General features: G+C 48.9%; 1 protein-coding gene and 1 long non-coding RNA gene across 6 annotated transcripts; one reads left to right on the top strand and one right to left on the bottom strand.

The window, feature by feature from the left end:
* Nucleotides 1-784: 784 nt before the first annotated feature.
* LOC100438534 (uncharacterized) lies at nucleotides 785-7418 on the bottom strand. 4 transcript variants are annotated; one of them, XR_008523060.2, is made up of 5 exons: nucleotides 7303-7418; nucleotides 5209-5267; nucleotides 3236-4520; nucleotides 2942-3022; nucleotides 786-2171 (listed from the first exon to the last, which is right to left on the bottom strand). It is a non-coding gene; the product is annotated as an uncharacterized LOC100438534 (long non-coding RNA). The 4 variants fall into 4 exon arrangements; XR_008523059.2 differs by having other exon boundaries at nucleotides 785-2171; nucleotides 3236-5267; nucleotides 7303-7408; XR_008523056.2 differs by lacking the exon at nucleotides 7303-7418 and having other exon boundaries at nucleotides 788-2171; nucleotides 3236-5366.
* Nucleotides 7419-7943: 525 nt separating this feature from the next.
* On the top strand, nucleotides 7944-11622 carry LOC129058155 (endogenous retrovirus group K member 16 Rec protein-like). 2 transcript variants are annotated; one of them, XM_054549939.1, is made up of 2 exons: nucleotides 7944-9008; nucleotides 10707-11622. In XM_054549939.1, exons 1-2 carry the CDS (start codon nucleotides 8748-8750, stop codon nucleotides 10761-10763), a joined length of 318 nt encoding a protein of 105 aa, XP_054405914.1. In that variant the 5' UTR covers nucleotides 7944-8747; the 3' UTR covers nucleotides 10764-11622. The 2 variants fall into 2 exon arrangements, with proteins under 2 accessions (XP_054405914.1, XP_054405921.1); XM_054549946.2 differs by lacking the exon at nucleotides 10707-11622 and adding an exon at nucleotides 9244-9335.
* The last annotated feature ends 7597 nt before the right edge of the window (nucleotides 11623-19219 follow it).

The following is a 19219-nucleotide window of genomic DNA, read 5'->3' as shown; positions in this document are numbered from 1 at the left end:
TTTGGGAGGCCGAGGCAGGTGGATCACGAGGTCAGGAGATCGAGATCATGGTGAAACCCCGTCTCTACTAAAAATACAAAAAATTAGCCAGGCGCAGTGGTGGGCGCCTGTAGTCCCAGCTACACAGGAGGCTGAGGCAGGAGAATGGTGTGAACCTGGGAGGCGGAGCTTACAGCGAGCTGAGATCGTGCCACTGCACTCCAGCCTGGGTGACAGAGCAAGACTCCGTCTCAAAAAAAAAAAAAAAAGTTTCAGTAAAATCCACATCTGTGAAATGCAGATATCCCAGCTGTACAGTGAGTTGACTGATCACACTCTGATTTTTATTTTTTCAGTTTGCACACCCACCAGTTCAGTCTTTGGGGTGTACAGTACCTCCATGGTTCTAAACCAATGTGCAGAGTCTCCTGGCCACCACTCCAGCCCCTCCTGGAGCGATTCCTTCATCCTCCAAGTCTCCAGAGTGTCCCCTATGTAGCCAACCTCTTCCCAGTCTATCAGCCCTTGGCCATCCCAACATGTTTTCTGTCCCTATGATTTGGCCTTTTCCAGAATGGCCTATTAATTGGAACCCTACAGCGGTAGCTTGTTGGGTCTGGTTTGTTTCCCTTAGCAAAGTGCAACTAAGATTCACTGATGTTCATGCGGGCATCAGTGGCTCGTTCACTTTTGTCACGGAGTCTTTTTCCCTTTGAAAGGAGGGCCACCCATCCTCTCCCCATTCCCGTGTTGAAGGTTGTCCCCATGGCCTCTGTGTGTGAGTGACAACGAATCAAGCAGTGAATGGGGCATGCACGTTTCATGTGTGTTATAAGTAAAATGTTTATTTAGAAACAGAATGCTTGTTCCTCAGTACCACAAGGAAACATCAGCATTTAGACAAAAAGTTTTCTCAGCAAGGCAATTTTACCTTCTGCAGAAAGGGTGCTCCTTGCAGATGGAACAATGGAGAGAGTGCACCTGAATAAAGGAGGGAAGCAATTTTTATCCTTTATGCAGCTTGTCCCTGCTACTGTGTCCTGTCTCCATTGGCTGGAGCCAGACCACACAATCTAAACTAAACCTGACTGGCTAATAATTTAAAATGTCTCTAAATAGGTAAAAGCAATGGAGAACAAAGGAAAAGAGGAAGCTGTTTATGAAAAGACTTAGAAAAGTAATAACATTCCCAAATAAGGAAGGGGCATAGGCTTCGAGCTGGGACCTGTCTGTGAGTACGTCCAGCACAGATAATCTTGATTAAAGTACAAGGGCATAGAATGTACTTATTCCTTTATATCTAACAGCTACATAGGATAGGGCTTAACAAAGAGCTATTAGCACAAAGCAAGGAGGCTGGAAGGAAGTTAGTCTTTACAGGAAACTGTTATTTCTAACACTTATGATTTATTCTTTAACAAGAAGGGAAACTTTGAAGAGGAACTTTTTGCTTTCTACAATGTGGATGTCAGTTTTCAAATCAGTTGGTTCAATGTCTGTGACCCTTCGGGCATGTGTGGTTTGAGTCCACTGAACTTTGCAAGTGATGCCCAACTGGCTTCCAAAGTGGCTGTTCATGTCACATTTCCACCAGCTGCGGATGAGAGTCTCCGGGGCCCTGAATCCCCCCGCCCCCAGCATTTGGTACTGTCAGTGTTGCCAGGGGAGGTTCACCAGCCCTCCATCCTGCTGCCCCCAACCCATGGGTCCCCGTAGGTCAGGGAGAGCACTTTTCACCATTGTGCATGATTTTGTTTGCTGCCTTCTGTCTCCTCAGGATCCTCCTGGGTTCTGGCCCCACATGTTCTAGCCTGGCCCAGGGCTTGCAACCTGGGAGGTGCTCAGTGCCTGGTGCCGGCTGCTCCCTGGGCCAGGAGAGCCCTTGGCAGCTCCGTCATCCCTCCTGGGTGAACCTGGTTTTTGCTCCTGGGAAGTCTCCACCCCTCTGGTTCACTTCATCTCTGCTGGGACCCTGTGGCCCCCATAGGTTTACCTGATGCCATATCATTTCCTAAATATTATGTGATTCCTCAGTGTCCGGCTGACATCCAGGTCAATCTGGTGGATGTTTTCAGAGGACCTCTTGCCCTTTTCCTTCATGACCTGTAGGGCATGGCCAGGAGGAGGAAGCAGCCTCAGAACAGATGGAAGGACCCCTGCCCCAGATGGCAGTCAGCCCACAGTCAGCACTTCTGGAAGGAGGGAAAAAAGGAAGGTTTCCTTCTGCAGAAAGCTGCTTTTTGGCTTGTTTCTGAAGCCAGGGAGGGTCACCAGAGCTGAGCTCGTCTGTGGTGCCTATGTCACCATCTGCCCAGGATATGCCTCTGACCACTCCAGCCCCCCGATAAGCTGGGCTCGATATTCCCTCCAGCTGGAGACCTGGGCTCCTGACGCAGCCTGGCCTGTTTGTTGTGCTCTAGCTGAGTATACCTCCTATTTCCCAGGGTTCTCAGGCTTGGCTTCCTCAGTGTTTAGCAGGACTGACCACACCCAGCCCCGGACCTTTGGGAGAATGCCTTTGTACACTCTGGCAGACAACTGATCTGGTGACACAGGCCACGGGGTGACCCCAGCAAGGACCGAGCCCAAGGATTCTGGAAGTCTCTGGTTTTGGCCCCATGATTCCTCCATAGGTGTGAGGTCAAGCTGGGACAGGGTCTCTCCTCCCAGGGCTGAAAGAGTGGGTGAGCACTCAGAATCTGAACTCTGATCTGCACCTGTTCCTTCACCAGGAGGCTTCCCTAGCCCTGATCTAGGGTGGCCCCAGCCCTGGCATCAGATTCCCTCTCAGCAAGGTGCACGAATGGGCAGCAAAGCTGGCGACCAGGCCTGCTGTCTTCTGAGTGAGGACAGGGTGCTACCCGCTCTCTGAGAGGCAGATGGTGCCAGGCCACAGCCAAGGGTGCCTGTCCCCCTGACTCTGCAGACAGTGGTTCTGGAGGCCTCTCCCTCTCCACATTACCTTCTTGCTCTTCCTATATTTCTGCCATTCTCCCAGCATCTTCAGCCACTTTTCCATGTGTCTCATGTCCTGTCACATTTGCTGTCAAATGAGGCATGTTGGAGTTAGTGGAGCCGCCACGCTTCCCAGAGTGGCCCATGGATGCTGGGTCCTGGGTTCTGGAGCCCTAATGGGCCCCAGCTGGAAGGAGCGAGGGAAGGGCAGACCCTGGGGGCTGAGACCCTCTGAGCAAGTGAGCGCCAGTTGGCTGGCCTTGTGACCCTGGGACATGCCATCCTCGGGCCACAGACATACCAGTCTTAGGTCAGGTCACGGCCTCTAGGTGGGGTCCTGACACAAGCGGGCAGCCACCCCCAAGCCACGACTGTTGTTCTCACTTTGAAATTTCGGCAAACTGCCAGAGAAACAGAGACTTGGGGTCAGGTCCAGCAAGGACAGCTGCCCCTCCCAGTGACAGCATGTTGCTCCCACCCACCACCACCCAGGCCCGCTGCCTCCTCTGCCTCACCGACTACCCGCTGAGTCCCCTGTCCCTAGACCAGCTCTCCAAGCATCGGGGACAGGCTCTTACCTTCACCTCCAGGGCATTGATGGGGGCAGCTCTGTCTCACTGTAAGGCACCTGACAGAGCTGAGTACCTGCACAGGGCCTGGAGCCATCCGGTCCAGGAGTCCACCTCTAGAAAGGACTGGCTCTGTCCCCATCCACCCCAGGTCTCAGCTCAGGAGAAGCCACAGGGAAGAGAGGACAAGGGCCTTGTGGGGCTGAGTCCCAGGAGGGTCCACGACCTGGGAGAAGACGGAGTTCAGGGCCAGCCTGGCCAGGGCCACTAGGGGCCCCTGGTGTGGGGCGATGGTTGGGCTGCACAATAGGGCTGCCCCTCCTGGACTGGAGGTGGTGCTTTCTGCTGGAGCTGAAAAATATCAGCTCTGAGATGGGACGGCTGCTGCCCAGGTGGGTGGCCGCACCCGGATGGGAGTCCCTCAGGGAGTGACCGCATCACCCTGCTGGGGTCTAGGGTGCCTGGCCTGAGACCTGCCTGGTGCACCCGGGGCCCATCCCACCCAACAATCCCAAGGTCCTCGCAGGGGATGACCTCCTGTCGTCCACCTGCCTCTCCCTGCACCTGAGCCACACACCCTGCTTGTTCCCCGATTTCTGCCATCCTGTCCAACCCAAAGGCACGTGAATGTCTCTCCAGCCACCCTGGGCGTACTTCGACCCTGGTCCTGTCAGAATCCCTGAGTGAGACTCCCCAGATGTGTTCTCATGCCTGCCTTGCCTGCTCGAGAGATGCCAGGGTGGCGTGGGTGACCGAGGGCCCCACAGACTGCCAGGACAGCCTCCCGGCCCCACCTCCAGCCTCACCTGACTATCAGAGCTGTTGGCTGTCAGCCTCAGCCTCCTCCCAGACACTGCAGCAGCGGGAACTTGTGATGCCTGGCCGTTCTCCCCCACTGTCCTGCCTGCCCCAGGTCAGTCCCCCGATCACCCCCTGTCCATTGTGCTGTCCAAGCCAACTGGAAGCAGAGTCTCCGGAAAGCCACGTAGAATCTTGGGGACAGACTGACTCCCTCTGCTGAGAAGTCCCAGGTGAGCTGGTGTTTTCGGTCCCACCCCATCTATTGTCCTCCCCAGACCATCAGCTCCACTGGGGTGCATTTCTGACGTGGCACAGCCCATGGGCTTACTCCCATCCCACCTCCCCCGGGGTCCTCTGTCTCTCCATCCTGTGACCCCTAAGGGATTGGCTCCAGGCTGGGCTCCTCTTATCTGGCCCCAGATGCCCTCCCAGTACCAGACCCAGGGCCTTTAGCCACAAGTTCTGCTGCCCGCCTGGCCAGAATGCCTAGAATGGGGGACCCTGACCATCTTCTGCCCCATTCCCTTAGGCCCACAGCCCTCACTGTCCCCATGGGGAAGGGCATGGTCCTTGAGGGAACCATGGCATGGTCCATGGGGAAGAGCATGGGGACAGTGAGGGCTGTGGCCCTAGGGGAATGAGGAGAAGAAGGGCAGGTGGGCCCTCAGAGACCTGCTGGACAGCTGCCCCAAGGCTGGACCAGGTGCCCCCACACCCTGTGGCCACAACCCTTGGATCTCACTAGGATAGTGTCCAAGTGGACAGGGCCAGACCCTCAAGCTGCCTGCCTCCTCTTGTGCTAACTTGGAGACAGAACTGCTGAGAGCCCAGGGGCCTGACCTAGCCCTCTCTCCATTCCCACCTGCTCCCTAGATGAGCCACACTCCCTAGATGGGCCACGCACCTCTGGCCTAACAACAATCACGGGCTGGATCTGCAGGGGAGCCCGGGAGGAGTTCTACCCTAGAAAAGAGGTAGGCCCAAGCTGAGGAGACACATCCTGCCTCAGAAAGACCTTTCTAAAAGCGAAACCCATCCCTGAGCTGAGATTTGTGCTTTAGAGGGTGAGAGGTGCACAGAGGACTCACTGCAGAATCCCAAGGTGATCAGAGATCTTGTAGATGTTAACATGTCCAGGCTCTATGTCCACTGGCAGCCCAGTTCCACGTCCCTGAAGCCCAGAGGGAGCCAGGATGAGGCATCCAAGGTAAAAGGTGCAAGGGCCTGGGGGTGCTGTCAACTTGTCACCACCCTGTGCTCCTGGGGAGCCCAGGACCCTTTGACCAGGGCGCACTGGGAGAGGCCTCCGTCCAGGGAGCAGACCGACTGTACCTGCTCCTACTTGGTAATGATGTCCCCTCACTCCTGTGCCAGGAGGGTATCCACATTCTCTCCCATGTCCATCGTGCGAGACAAATCATCCAAAGGTGACACTGTACCCGAGAGCTTCGGAGAACACCTGAGCCACTCCTGCCGGGCTCCCAGATGCTGGTGGCTCATGACCCCCATTCCACCATTGCCCCCAGGTGAAAAGGGGCCAGACCCAGGGGCCCACACCTGCACGGGTCTCTGGAGTCTCAGGCCCTAAGCAGGAGTGGGCTCCTTCCCAAGGACTTGAGAACAGTGGGACCTGGACAGAGAATCCTGTTGTCGCCAAATGCAATGAAATGAGAACATATCTGCCCCAACAGGTTGAAAGGTGTCCACCTGCTGAGGGTGAAGGGCCTGTGATTCCAGGGATGTGGAGGCAGACTGGGGTCAGGGACCAGAGGTCTTTGTATGATTAGCCTCCTGGGATCGCTCAGAAACCACAAAGTTGCCAAGTTTTCTATGAAGAACAAGATACTTCCCGACTTCTCCATTCTACTCCACTCATCACTTGGGCTACCGTGGCCCTTCAGTCTGACCAGTGAAGCCGCTTTAGGAATAATGCCAGTTGAGCGCGAAGGTGTTTGGTTTAGGGGAAGAAAATGATCTATTGTCTCCAAAGCAGCCTCTGTGCTGGTGGAAACCATGACTCTGGGGCAGGGACGGTGGACTCCACAATTCTGAGCTATCCATACAGGGTGTGGGGGGGCTTCATTTTCCCAGGTCACTGAGAAAGAAGAGAAGTCTAGGTCCTTGGTCCTGGAGAACACCTAGATGAACGATTCCTCCTGGGACCACTCGGGGCAAAAGGGAGGCGAGGCCTCTAGAGGACCAGACCAAGAAAGAAATACTTGAAGAGAACCCCAGTTCCTGTATCCTTTTGAACAGGAGGGAAGATAGTCTCCATCCAGGCAGCCGTCCAGGGCTCCCTCATTTTCCACAACTGCCCAAAGGCAGAAGGCTCCCCATCCACTCCCAGACAGGGAACTGTGTGTGTCCAGTGGCTCCCACAGAGACCATCAGGACCCAGCTTAGGGCACAGACGTATTCTGAGGCCCCTCCCCTCCACCCCACCCACAGTGGATCCGTCCCAGCAGCTCTGCCAGGGCCAAGCTCTGCCCCACTGGGATCTGGAACATTTGGGATCTCGGGCAGGGAGGTCACAGGGGTCAGGCCTTAAGTCCAGCACGGCACAGGGCAGGGGTGAGAGCACAACCCAGGGTCACATCTGGATTCTTGGGGTTACCCAGTTACCGCCTCTCTTACCCCAGATGTCTCACCTGTCAAATGGGCACATTTGGGAGCAGCACCCACCCTATGGCGCCACCATGAGGACGAAGGAAACATATCATTAAAATATCAGAAATACAAAAAGGGATACCAGTAAGAGTTCCTACAGATACTGAAAAGGTCATTAGGTAATAGTACTAACATTTTTATTCTGATATTCAACAGCAGCAGTCACTTCCCTCCACCCCTATGTGTATCATCTGCCTGGGCAGCACAGAACGGGCACCTGGTGAGTGCTCAGGGATGACCCTCCTCGGCAGCTGCCCAGAGGCCAGCACTACCCACCCCATAGCCACTGTCCCCAAATCAGCATGAAGGGAAGAGAGAATGTCACACTTACCTGATTCTGATGAATTAGCTGGGCTGGGTTATGCCTCTCATGTAGCAAACTCTCATGAACACAGAACTGCTCACAGATAGCACTGTGTGTGGGCAGCTGCTCTGGAACACAGAGGCAGGCTGGAGGGCGAGCGGGTGACCAGCACCAGTGACATTCTGAGGTCATGGCACGCATCACAATGGGGCCTTGCCCGGGTCATCAGGACCCAGAGTCAGCGTCCTCCACTGCCTGAGGCGTCAACATGCCTACATGCAATGTGTGCACGTGTGTGCACATGTGTATGTGGGTAAACGCGTCTGTGCACCTGTGTGTTGCTTCTCTGGCCAGGCCTGGCTGCCCCACTCATGTCTGCACCCAGTTCCTCATCACTATTACCCCCGAGGCCCAGGGCCAGCATCAGAGCATCCATGGGTGCTCCCTAACCTTAGCCCTCCCCAACCAGGGTGGTCCTGGCATACACATAGGGGTGGAGGGAAGTTACTGTTAATGTTGAATATCAGAATAAAAATGTTAGTACTATTACCTAATGAGCTTTTCAGTATCTGTAGGAACTCTTAATGGTATCCCTTTTTGTATTTCTGATATTTAATGATATGTTTCTCTCCATGACCCTTGGTTATTCTAGCTAGAGGGTCCTGTGGGGAAAGTGCCTGGCACGCTGTAGGAGCTCACTCTTCTAGACATGTTATCTGAAATCTGGCTCACCTGTCTTTCCACCCAGGGCCTAGGGGATGCCGAGTTCCAGGGACCAGAAAGAGCTTGGGATAAAAAGAAGGTTCAAGGGGAAGGCTTTGACCTGGGCTGGGTTTGCCTGCGCCATCCAAACCCACATGTCATGCATGTACCTTCATTTGGAAAATTATCATATGTTCATGTAACAGTTGATACTTATTCACATTTCATATGGGCAACTTGCCAAACAGCAGAAAGTACTTCCCATGTTAAAAAACATTTATTATCTTGTTTTGCTGTAATGGGAGTTATAGAAAAAATCAAAACTGAAAATGGACCAGGATATTGTAGTAAAGCTTTCCAAAAATTCTTAAATCAGTGGAAAATTTCACATACAACAGGAATTCCCTATAATTCCCAAGGACAGGCCATAGTTGAAAGAACTAAAAGAACACTCAAAACTCAACTAGTTAAACAAAAAGAAGGGGGAGACAGTAAGGAGTGTACCACTCCTCAGATGCAACTTAATCTAGCACTCTATACTTTAAATTTTTTAAACATTTATAGAAATCAGACTACTACTTCTGCAGAACAACATCTTACTGGTAAAAAGAACAGCCCACATGAAGGAAAACTGAATTGGTGGAAAGATAATAAAAATAAGACATGGGAAATAGGGAAGGTGATAACGTGGGGGAGAGGTTTTGCTTGTGTTTCACCAGGAGAAAATCAGCTTCCTGTTTGGATACCCACTAGACATTTGAAGTTCTGCAATGAACCCATCGGGGATGCAAAGAAAAGCACCTCCGTGGAGATGGAGACACCGCAATCGAGCACTGTCGACTCACAAGATGAACAAAATGGTGATGTCAGAAGAACAGATGAAGTTGCCATCCACCGAGAAGGCAGAGCCGCTGACTTGGGCACAACTAAAGAAGCTGATGCAGTTAGCTACAAAATGTCTAGAGAACACAAAGATGACACAAACTCTGGAGAGTATGCTGCTTGCAGAATTGATGATTGTATCAACGGTGGTAAGTCTCCCTATGCCTGCAGGAACAGCTGCAGCTAATTATATCTACTGGGCCTATGTGCCTTTCCCACCCTTAATTCGGGCAGTCACATGGATGGACAATCCTATAGAAGTATATGTTAATGATAGTGTATGGGTACCTGGCCCCACAGATGATCGCTGCCCTGCCAAACCTGAGGAAGAATGGATGATGATAAATATTTCCATTGGGTATCATTATCCTCCTATTTGCCTAGGGAGAGCACCAGGATGTTTAATGCCTGCAGTCCAAAATTGGTTGGTAGAAGTACCTACTGTCAGTCCCATCAGTAGATTCACTTATCACATGGTAAGCGGGATGTCACTCAGGCCACGGGTAAATTATTTACAAGACTTTTCTTAGCAAAGAACATTAAAATTTAGACCTAAAGGGAAACCTTGCCCCAAGGAAATTCCCAAAGGATCAAAAAATGTAGAAGTTTTAGTTTGGGAAGAATGTGTGGCCAATAGTGTGGTGATATTACAAAACAATGAATTCGGAACTATTATAGATTGGGCACCTCGAGGTCAATTCTACCACAATTGCTCAGGACAAACTCAGTCGTGTCCAAGTGCACAAGTGGGTCCAACTGTTGATAGCGACTTAACAGAAAGTTTAGACAAACGTAAGCATAAAAAATTACGGTCTTTCTATTCTTGGGAATGGGGAGAAAAAGGAATCTCTACCCCAAGACCAAAAATAATAAGTCCTGTTTCTGGTCCTGAACATCCAGAATTATGGAGGCTTACTGTAGCCTCATACCACATTAGGATTTGATCTGGAAATCAAACTATAGAAACAAGAGATCGTAAGCCATTTTATACTGTTGACCTAAATTCCAGTCTAACGGTTCCTTTACAAAGTTGCGTAAAGCCCCCATATATGCCAGTTGTAGGAAGTATAGTTATTAAACCAGACTCTCAAACTATAACCTGTGAAAACTGTAGATTGTTTACTTGCATTGATTCAACTTTTAATTGGCAGCACCGTATTCTGCTGGTGAGAGCAAGAGAAGGCGTGTGGATCCCCGTGTCCATGGACCGACCGTGGGAGGCCTCACCATCCGTCCATATTTTGACTGAAGTATTAAAAGGCATTTTAAATAGATCCAAAAGATTCATTTTTACTTTAATTAAAGTGATTATGGGATTAATTGCAGTCACAGCTATGGCTGCTGTGGCAGGAGTTGCGTTGCACTCTTCTGTTCAGTCAGTAAACTTTGTTAATGATTGGCAAAAGAATTCTACAAGATTGTGGAATTCACAATCTGGTATTGATAAAAAATTGGCAAATCAAATTAATGATCTTAGACAAACTGTCATTTGGATGGCAGACAGGCTCATGAGCTTAGAACATCGTTTCCAGTTACAATGTGACTGGAATATGTCAGATTTTTGTATTACACCCCAAATTTATAATGAGTCTGAGCATCACTGGGACATGGTTAGACACCATCTACAGGGAAGAGAAGATAATCTCACTTTAGACATTTCCAAATTAAAAGAACAAATTTTCGAAACATCAAAAGCCCATTTAAATTTGGTGCCAGGACTGAGGCAATTGCAGGAGTTGCTGATGGCCTCGCAAATCTTAACCCTGTCACTTGGGTTAAGACCATCGGAAGTACTACGATTATAAATTTCATATTAATCCTTGTGTGCCTGTTTTGTCTGTTGTTAGTCTGCAGGTGTACCCAACAGCTCCGAAGAGACAGCGACCATCAAGAACGGGCCATGATGACGATGGCGGTTTTGTCGAAAAGAAAAGGGGGAAATGTAGGGAAAAGAAAGAGAGATCAGATTGTTACTGTGTCTGTGTAAAAAGAAGTAGACATAGGAGACTCCATTTTGTTCTGTTAATCTATAACCTTACCCCCAACCCCGTGCTCTCTGAAACATGTGCTGTGTCAACTCAGGGTTAAATGGATTAAGGGCTGTGCAAGATGTGCTTTGTTAAACAGACGCTTGAAGGCAGCATGCTCGTTAAGAGTCATCACCACTCCCTAATCTCAAGTACCAGGGACACAAACACTGCGGAAGGCCGCAGGGACCTCTGCCTAGGAAAGCCGGGTATTGTCCAAGGTTTCTCCCCACATGATAGTCTGAAATATGGCCTCGTGGGAAGGAAAAGACCTGACCGTCCCCCAGCCTGACACCCGTAAAGGGTCTGTGCTGAGGAGGATTAGTATAAGAGGAAGGAAGTCCTCTTTGCAGTTGAGACAAGAGGAAGGCATCCGTCTCCTGCCCGTCCCTGGGCAATGGAATGTCTCGGTATAAAACCCGATTGTATGTTCCATCTACTGAGATAGGGGAAAACCGCCTTAGGGCTGGAGGTGGGACATGTGGGCAACAATACTGCTCTGTAAGGCACTGAGATATTTATGTATATGCATATCTAAAGCACAGCACTTAATTCTTTACCTTGTATATGATGCAGAGACCTTTGTTTACGTGTTTATCTGCTGACCTTCTCTCCACTATTATCCTATGACCCTGCCACATCCCCCTCTCTGAGAAACACCCAAGAATGATCAGTAAATACTAAGGGAACTCAGAGGCTGGCGGGATCCTCCATATGCTGAACGCTGGTCCCCTGGGTCCCCTTATTTCTTTCTCTATACTTCGTCTCTGTGTCTTTTTCTTTTCCAAGTCTCTCGTTCCACCTAACGAGAAACACCCACAGGTGTGGAGGGGCAACCCACCCCTTCATTGCACAATTGACTCAGCTTTTTTAGCAGTCATATTAGACGGGCCAAAAGGGAATGATTCCCCAAAACTGGAGAAGTAACTTCCAGGGGAACAATCTGAGGCAGCTATTGAGTGTCCAGGCCCTTGTTGTCCCCCTTATCTGGGGCCCCCTCCAACCATGCCATCAGCTCCTTCAGCCCTACCACCTCTGAAACTCCCCACTTCCCCCTACAGGAAATGCCCAATGGAGGTGATGCCACTAGGGTTCAAGTTCCCTTCTAATTGCAGTACCTTAGGAAAATAAAGGAAGACTTAGGTCAATTTTCTGATGGCCCTTATAGATATATAGAAGCTTTCCAAAATTTAACTCCGGTGTTTAGCTTCTCATGGAGGAATGTTATGCTGCTCCTAAACCAAACACTAAATCCGGCTGAAAAACAGGCAGCTCTGAAGACAGCAGAGAAATTCAGAGATGAGCAATATGTCTCCTATAGTAGGCCAAAAAGGGAAAGAGAAAATAGGGAAAGTGAAGAAAGGAAGAATGGAGAACCATCATTCCCAATAGGAAGAGAGGCAGTACCTCTTGACAAACCTGATTGGAACCCCAATGACACCACAGAAGAATGGAAAAGGAAAACTTTTTAACATGCATATTGGAGGGCCTACAAAGAACTAGGGCCAAACACCTTAATTCCTCTAAATTCTCCATGACAGGCACTAATAAAACACACCTCCTTATCCCCTGATTCAGTCGAGGGACAGCTCATCCTAAAGGAGAAGTTTATTACACAAGCAGCTCCTGATATTAGAAGGAAACTGCAGAAGCAGGCTATAGGACCAGATAGCACCTTGGAGAACCTGTTGAGGGTGGCCAGCTTAGTTTTTTATAATAGGGATCAGAAGGAGGCCCAAGAGAAAGGAAGGAAGCACAAGAGAAGGACAGAGACTCTAGTAGCTGCTTTGCAGGCTTGCAAAGTCCAGGATCCCTGAGGTGCATATGCTAGTTGCTACTGATGTGGCAAGTCAGGGCACTTTAAGAAGGAGTACCCAGGCAGCAAGAAAAAACCATCTTGACCCTGTCCAGCCTGAGGCAGGGACCACTGGAGAAAGGACTGCCCCCAGAGACAGAGGTCACCAGGTTCAGAACCAGTTTCATAGATGGTCCAACAGGACTGATGGGTCTTGGGGTTCAAACCCCCAGACCCAGTGGCTCAAACTGCCATTACAGCACAGGAGCCCTGAGTGGTTCTGGAAATTGAAGGAAGGAAGGAAGGTGGACCGCCTTCTGGACACTGGAGCCAGCCTCTCTCTTCTCCTCTCTGATCCAGGCTTCCCCTCTTCCCATAGCATAACTGTAAGGGATGTCTCAGGAAAGGTTCTGACCTGATATTTTTCTCAACCTCTTAGTTGTAGTTGGGGGGATCTATTATTTATGCATGACTTCTTAATCATACCTGAAAGTCCCACTTCTTTACTAGGTAGAGACATTTCAGCTCACATGGGGATCAGCATCCTCATAGCCCCAGGACAAACTCTTTGTCTCCCCCTGGTGGAAGGTAATATGAATCCAGAATTGTAGGCAACTCAAGGAAGAATAGGTTGAGCCGTAACTGCTAGGCCAGTTCAGTTCCACCTTAAGGATCCCACTTCTTTTCCTAACCAGAGACAATATCCCCTAAAGCCAGAGGCCAGGAAAGGGCTAGAAGCCATTATTAATAACCTGAAGATGAAGGGCTTCCTCAAGCCCTCTAACAGCCCTTGCAATACCCCAATATTAGGAGTACAAAAACCCAATGGGGAATGGAGAGTGGTTCTAGACCTCTGCCTCATTAATGAGGCCATAGTCCCAATTCATCCAGTGGTCCCTAATTCCTATATCTTGCTGACTCAAATACCTGAAGGAACTAAATGGTTCTCAGTCCTAGATTTAAAGGATGCCTTTTTCTGTATACCATTACATCCTGACTCACAATACCTATTTACCTTCAAAGATCCCTCCAGCCAAACTGCCCAGTTAACATGGATGGTGCTGCCTCAGGGATTTCGAGACAGTTCTCATTTGTTTGGACAGGCATTGTCAAAGGACCTTTCTGAGTTTTCCCATCCTCAGGTTAGGGTCTTGCAATATGTAGATGATATATTGCTCTGTACCCCAATTGAGGAAGCTTCTCAGGGAGGCACTGAAGCTCTTCTGAATTTCTTAGCCAAGAGAGGGCATAAGGTTTCAAACTCCAAGGCCCAGCTTTGCCAAACCTCAGTGAAGTACCTGGGTTTAGTGTGTCTGAAGGGACCAGAGCATTAGGGGAAGAAAGGATTCATCCCATTTCCTCCTTCTCCTCCCCCAACCCTCAGGCAACTAAGAGGATTTTGGGGAATTAGAGGATTTTGCAGACTATGGATACCTGAGTACACTGAGATAGCTCACCCTTTATATCACCTCATAAAAGAAACTTAAGTGGCTAAAGCTCATCTCCTAACCTGGGAACCTGAAGCTCAAAAGGCATTTAGCCAGCTAAATCAAGCCTTACGTAAGGCACCTGCCCTCAGCCTTCCCATAGGGAGGGTCTTCAATCTTTATGTATCAGAAAGCAGGGGAATGGCCCTGGGAGTTTTAATGCAAGCCTAAGGACCAGCTCAATAGCCAGTGGACTACCTGAGTAAGGAATTTGATTTCGTGGCTAAAGGATGGCCAGTATGCCTCTGAGCAGTTGCTGCTGTGGCCCTACTGGTACCAGATGCCACCCAATCAACCCTGGGAAATGACTTAACTATTTATACCCCCACATAATGTAGCAGGATTGCTGTCTTCTAGGGGAAGCCTTTGGCTAACAGACAGATGGCTCTTTAAATATCAAGCTCTGCTGTTAGAAGGGTCTACAATCCAACTGAAAACTTATCCTCACCTAAACCCGACCACTTTCCTCCCCGAGGAAACTGGGGAACCTGAACATTACTGTGAGCAAGTTGTGGTACAGACCTATGCAGCCAGGGAGGATCTCAGGGACACTCCCCTACAAAATCCAGGCTGGACCCTTTTCATGGATGGAAGTTCCTTTGTAGAGCAAGGAGTCTGTAAGGCAGGATATGCAGTCGTCACTCTGAATGGTGTTATTAAAGTGCATCCCTCTCTTCAGGCACAAGCACTCAACTAGCTGAACTAATAGCTCTTATAAGAGCACTTGAATTAAGGAAGGGAACAGTAGCTAATATTTACACTGCCTCTAAGAATGCTTTCTTAGTTCTCCATGCTTATGCTGCCATTTGGAAGGAAAAACACTTTCTTACTGCTAATGGATCTCCTATAAAATACCATCAGGAAATTAACAGATTATTATCATCAGTTTTCCTTCCATAAGGGGTAGCAGCAATGCATTGTGAGGGACATCAGAAGGGAACAGATGAAGTAGCTGAAGGAAACATGTTAGCTGATCAGACAGCCAAGTCAGTGGCAAGGAAGCCTCAGGGTACAACACACTTGAAGCCCCTTGAATCTGGGAAGGCTCCATAAGAGAAATTAAGCCTCAGTACTCCCCTGCAGAGATAGAATGGGCCACCTCTCGAAGGTACACTTTCCAGCCCTCAGGACGGTTGAAGTCAGAGGATGGCAAACTCCCCTTGCCAACCTTCAGCCAATGGAAAGCCCTTAAAGTCCTTCACCAAGCTTTTCACTTGGGAAAGGATATAACTGATCAGTGTGCCCAGAGATTGTTTTCAGGAGAGAGCTTATTAAAAACAGTCAAATAGGTTGTTAATGCTTGTGAAGTCTGTCTTAAAAATAATCCCCTCAACAGGCAGCTCCTTCCTCCTCAAACCCAAAGGATGGGAAGCTATCAAGGGGAAGACTGGCAGATAGACTTCACTCATATACCAAAGATGAAGGGCATCCAATACCTCCTAGTATGGGTAGATACTTGCACTAACTGGGTAGAGGCATTTCCATGCCATACAGAAAAGGCCTCTGAGGTAATAAAAGTGTGAGTTAACGAAATAACTCCTCACTCTGGTGTGCCTAAGTACCTCAAAAGTGACAATGGCCCCTCATTTAAGGCAGCCATCACACAGGGGTTCTCAAAGGCACTGGGCATACGGTATCATCTCCATTGTGCTTGGAGACCCCAGTCCTCAGGAAAGGTAGAGATGACCAATGATGTTATCAAGACACGTCAGAAAACTGTCTCAAGAAACTAACCTTCCTTGGGTCACTCTTCTTCCCATGACTTTACTGTGGGTAGGAAATACCCCTTCAAAGTTAGGTCTGAGCCCTTTTGAAATGCTGTATGGATGGCCTTTCCTTACCAGTGATTTCTTATTAGACTGGGAGACCTCTGAATTGGTTAAGGATGTAAACTCTCCAGCTCATTTTCTTTTTTCTTTTTTTTTTTTTTTTTGAGACGGAGTCTTGCTCTGTCACCCAGGCTGGAGTGCAGTGGCGCGACCTCAGCTAACTGCAAGCTCTGCCTCCCGGGTTCACGCCACTCTCCTGCCTCAGCCTCCTGAGTAGCTGGGACTACAGGCACCCGCCACCACGCCTGGCTAATTTTTTTTGTATTTTTAGTACAGACGGGGTTTCACCGTGTTAGCCAGGATGTTCTCCATCTCCTGACCTTGTGATCCGCTCGCCTCGGCCTCCCAAAGTGCTGGGATTATAGGCGTGAGCCACCACACCCGGCCTCTAGCTCACTTTCAACAGCAGTGAACACAACTAGCAAAAGCCCAGCCCTCAAAAACAGGAGCACTTCTATTTAACCCAGAGGATTTGGTCTTGGCGAAAGCTCTCCCTTCTCTCTCTCCTCCCCCACGCCCAAGCTGGGAAGGGCCCTATTCAGTTCTTCTTATATTTATATTTATTTTTATTTTTATTTGAGACAGTTTCTCTTTTGTTGCCCAGGCTGGAGAGCAGTGGCGCGATCTTGGCTCACCGCAACCTCCGCCTCCCGGGTTCAAGTGATTCTCCTGACTCGGTCTCTCGAGTAGCTGGGATTACAGGCATGTACCACCACGCCTGGCTAATTTTGTATTTTTAGTAGAAACAGGGTTTCTCCATGTTGATCAGCTGGTCTCAAACTCCTGACCTCAGGTGATCCACCTGCCTCAGCCTCCCAAAGTGCTGGGATTACAGGCGTGAGCCACGGCGCCCAGCCTCTACACTGTTCTTCTTTTAACCCCCTCAGCAGTACAAGTTACAGGTATCGACTCCCGGATACATCACACTCAAGTCAAAGCCTGTAAAGCTAAGAGGGCAACCCCTGACAGCTCAGAGGAACGTCCTGGATATAAATGTGAAGAAATAGAAGATGTTAAGCTGAAAATCATAACAGATAAGTAAATGACTGAGGGCTTCTCTTCCTACTCAGTCACACCCCTACCTTACCATATACCTTCAGTCATTTCTACTTTTCCTCTCGAGATTTGCCATCAAATATTAAAACTTCTTTTTGACATGTACTTTCAGAGAGATTTTGATTATCCAGGGGATTACATTTGTAACTTCACAGACCCCCAGAGGGAAATTCTGTATCTTGGTGAGCAAAATTTTAGATGGAAATTATCTACTATACCTCCCTTGCGGGAATTGTTATACTCACTCTATTTGCAGTAGGACTGTATACTGTCACACCTCCAGAATGGAATATTGGATGAAGAATCTCAACCACTTAAGTATTTTGCTTAATTATTATCCTTATAGCAGGAATAATAGTTACTGACGACAGGTAAGCATGAAGGTTTTGCTACCACTGAGTCAGCTAGGACTTTTTCTTTTTCTTTTTTACTATTTTTTTCTGAGATGGAGTATCGCTGTGTTGCCAGGCTGGAGTGCAGTGACACACAATCTTGGCTCACTGCAACCTCCACCTCCCGGGTTCAAGCAATTCTCCTGCCTCAGCCTCCCGAATAGCTGGGACTACAGGCATGCCCCACCACGCCTGGCTAATTTTTGTATTTTTAGTAGAGATGAGGTTTCACCATGTTGGCCAGGATGGTCTAGATTTCTTGACCTCGTGATCTGGCCGCCTCGCTCTCCCAAAGTGCTGGGATTACAGGCATGAGCCACTGTGCCCAGCCTACCTGTGCACTTTTAAATGAAACATGCTGCTTCTGGATCAGCATCTCTAGTCAAGTAGAAGAGAACCTACAGGTGCTTAAAGACCAAATTAGAATCATTGACAGAGTTAAGAGAAAACGTGGATTCCAGTCTTCTTTATGGAATTGATTAGTTCCTTTTTTAAGTCCCCTCTTGCTTGTGTGTTTTGTACTAATATTTGGAGACCTTGTATACGCAATACAGTAACTTGAATTATTTCTTCTCACCTAGAAGCTATTAAACTCCAAATGGCACTGCAGATGGAACCTCGCATGGACATGCCATTCTTCCGAGGACCCTTAGGTCGACTCCAGGAGGAGCTCTAGCTGCTGTCCCACACTCAACGCCCCTCTCTTCAGCAGGAAGTAGCCAGAAAGAGTCATCGCCCAACACCCCCTAACAGCAGTTAGGGTTACCACTCCTGAGAGGGGAAATATGATACAGGAGCTAGAAATAAATTATTTGGCAGACAGTGAGGGTGAATAAGTCCTCAGCAAGGCTTCCCTTTTAAGAAAAAGCAGCCCCCAAATCATTTCTTTTCTAACAAAGAGCAGCCTGAAAAATTGAGCTGCAAACATAGGTAAGCAAGTTGGAAGCTTGCATGGGGGGCTGCCGGCACCTGTGCAGATAGAAAAAAGCTACTGGGGGCCAGGCATGTTCAACATGGAGGCTCCATCTTCCCTTGTGTCACCACGTGTACAGTTAAAAAGCAGGCAACATGGCATTGGCCAGGTAGAGAATCCATCTGAATAATAAAAGATTAGGGTGGGGCGGCCAGCTTCTTTGTGCACTATGCAAACGGCACACCTAGTCCTAACCAGTTCTTTGAATGCTATGCAAATGGCACATCTTGTCCAACCAATCTTTTGTTCTCTATGTAAATTAGATACCACCTCCTCAAGTTCATCTATAAAACCTCCTGCACTTCACTGCAGACCAGAAGACCTGCTTGGGACCTCCTGTCTCTTCAGGAGAGAGCTTTTCTCTTTCTTTCACCTATTAAACCTCCATTTTTAACCTCACTCCTTGTGTGTCTCTGTCCTTGATTTTCCTTGGCATGGGACAAGGAACCTTGGGTTTTACCCCAGATGAACGATGTCACTTCACCACTATGTTGCCCAGGCTGGTCTCCAACTTCTGGGCTCAAGCAATGCTCCCGCCTTGGCTTCCTTAAGTGTTGGGATTATAGGCGTAAACCACTGTTCCCAGTCTGAAAACTTTTCTTCAGAGATAACAGGCTTTGTCAGTGGTCCACTTGAACAGCACACTAAATTCATAAGATTTGGGGATCCAAAGGAACTGTCCATTATCCTCAGCCACCAGCAAAAAGAATAGGCCCTTTGGTAAATTATTTTTGTGCCCTTTGGTAAATTATTTTTGTAAGTGCTTAATCCTCAATTACTTGTTGCTGGGCCTTGTAATCA

This window comes from Pongo abelii, chromosome 1 (genome assembly GCF_028885655.2).
Source record: "Pongo abelii isolate AG06213 chromosome 1, NHGRI_mPonAbe1-v2.0_pri, whole genome shotgun sequence".
Classification (NCBI taxonomy): Eukaryota; Metazoa; Chordata; class Mammalia; order Primates; family Hominidae; genus Pongo; species Pongo abelii.
The sequence above is the reverse complement of the archived record's forward strand: the minus strand, read 5'-3'. Positions and strand labels throughout refer to the sequence as shown.

Coding starts and splice junctions, on each gene's coding strand:
- LOC129058155 (XM_054549939.1), top strand. CDS start 8,748: ATGAACCCATCGGGGATGCAAAGAAAAGCACCTCCGTGGAGATGGAGA. Junction 9,009..10,706: donor TGATGATTGTATCAACGGTG/GTAAGTCTCCCT, acceptor GTCTGTTGTTAG/TCTGCAGGTGTACCCAACAG.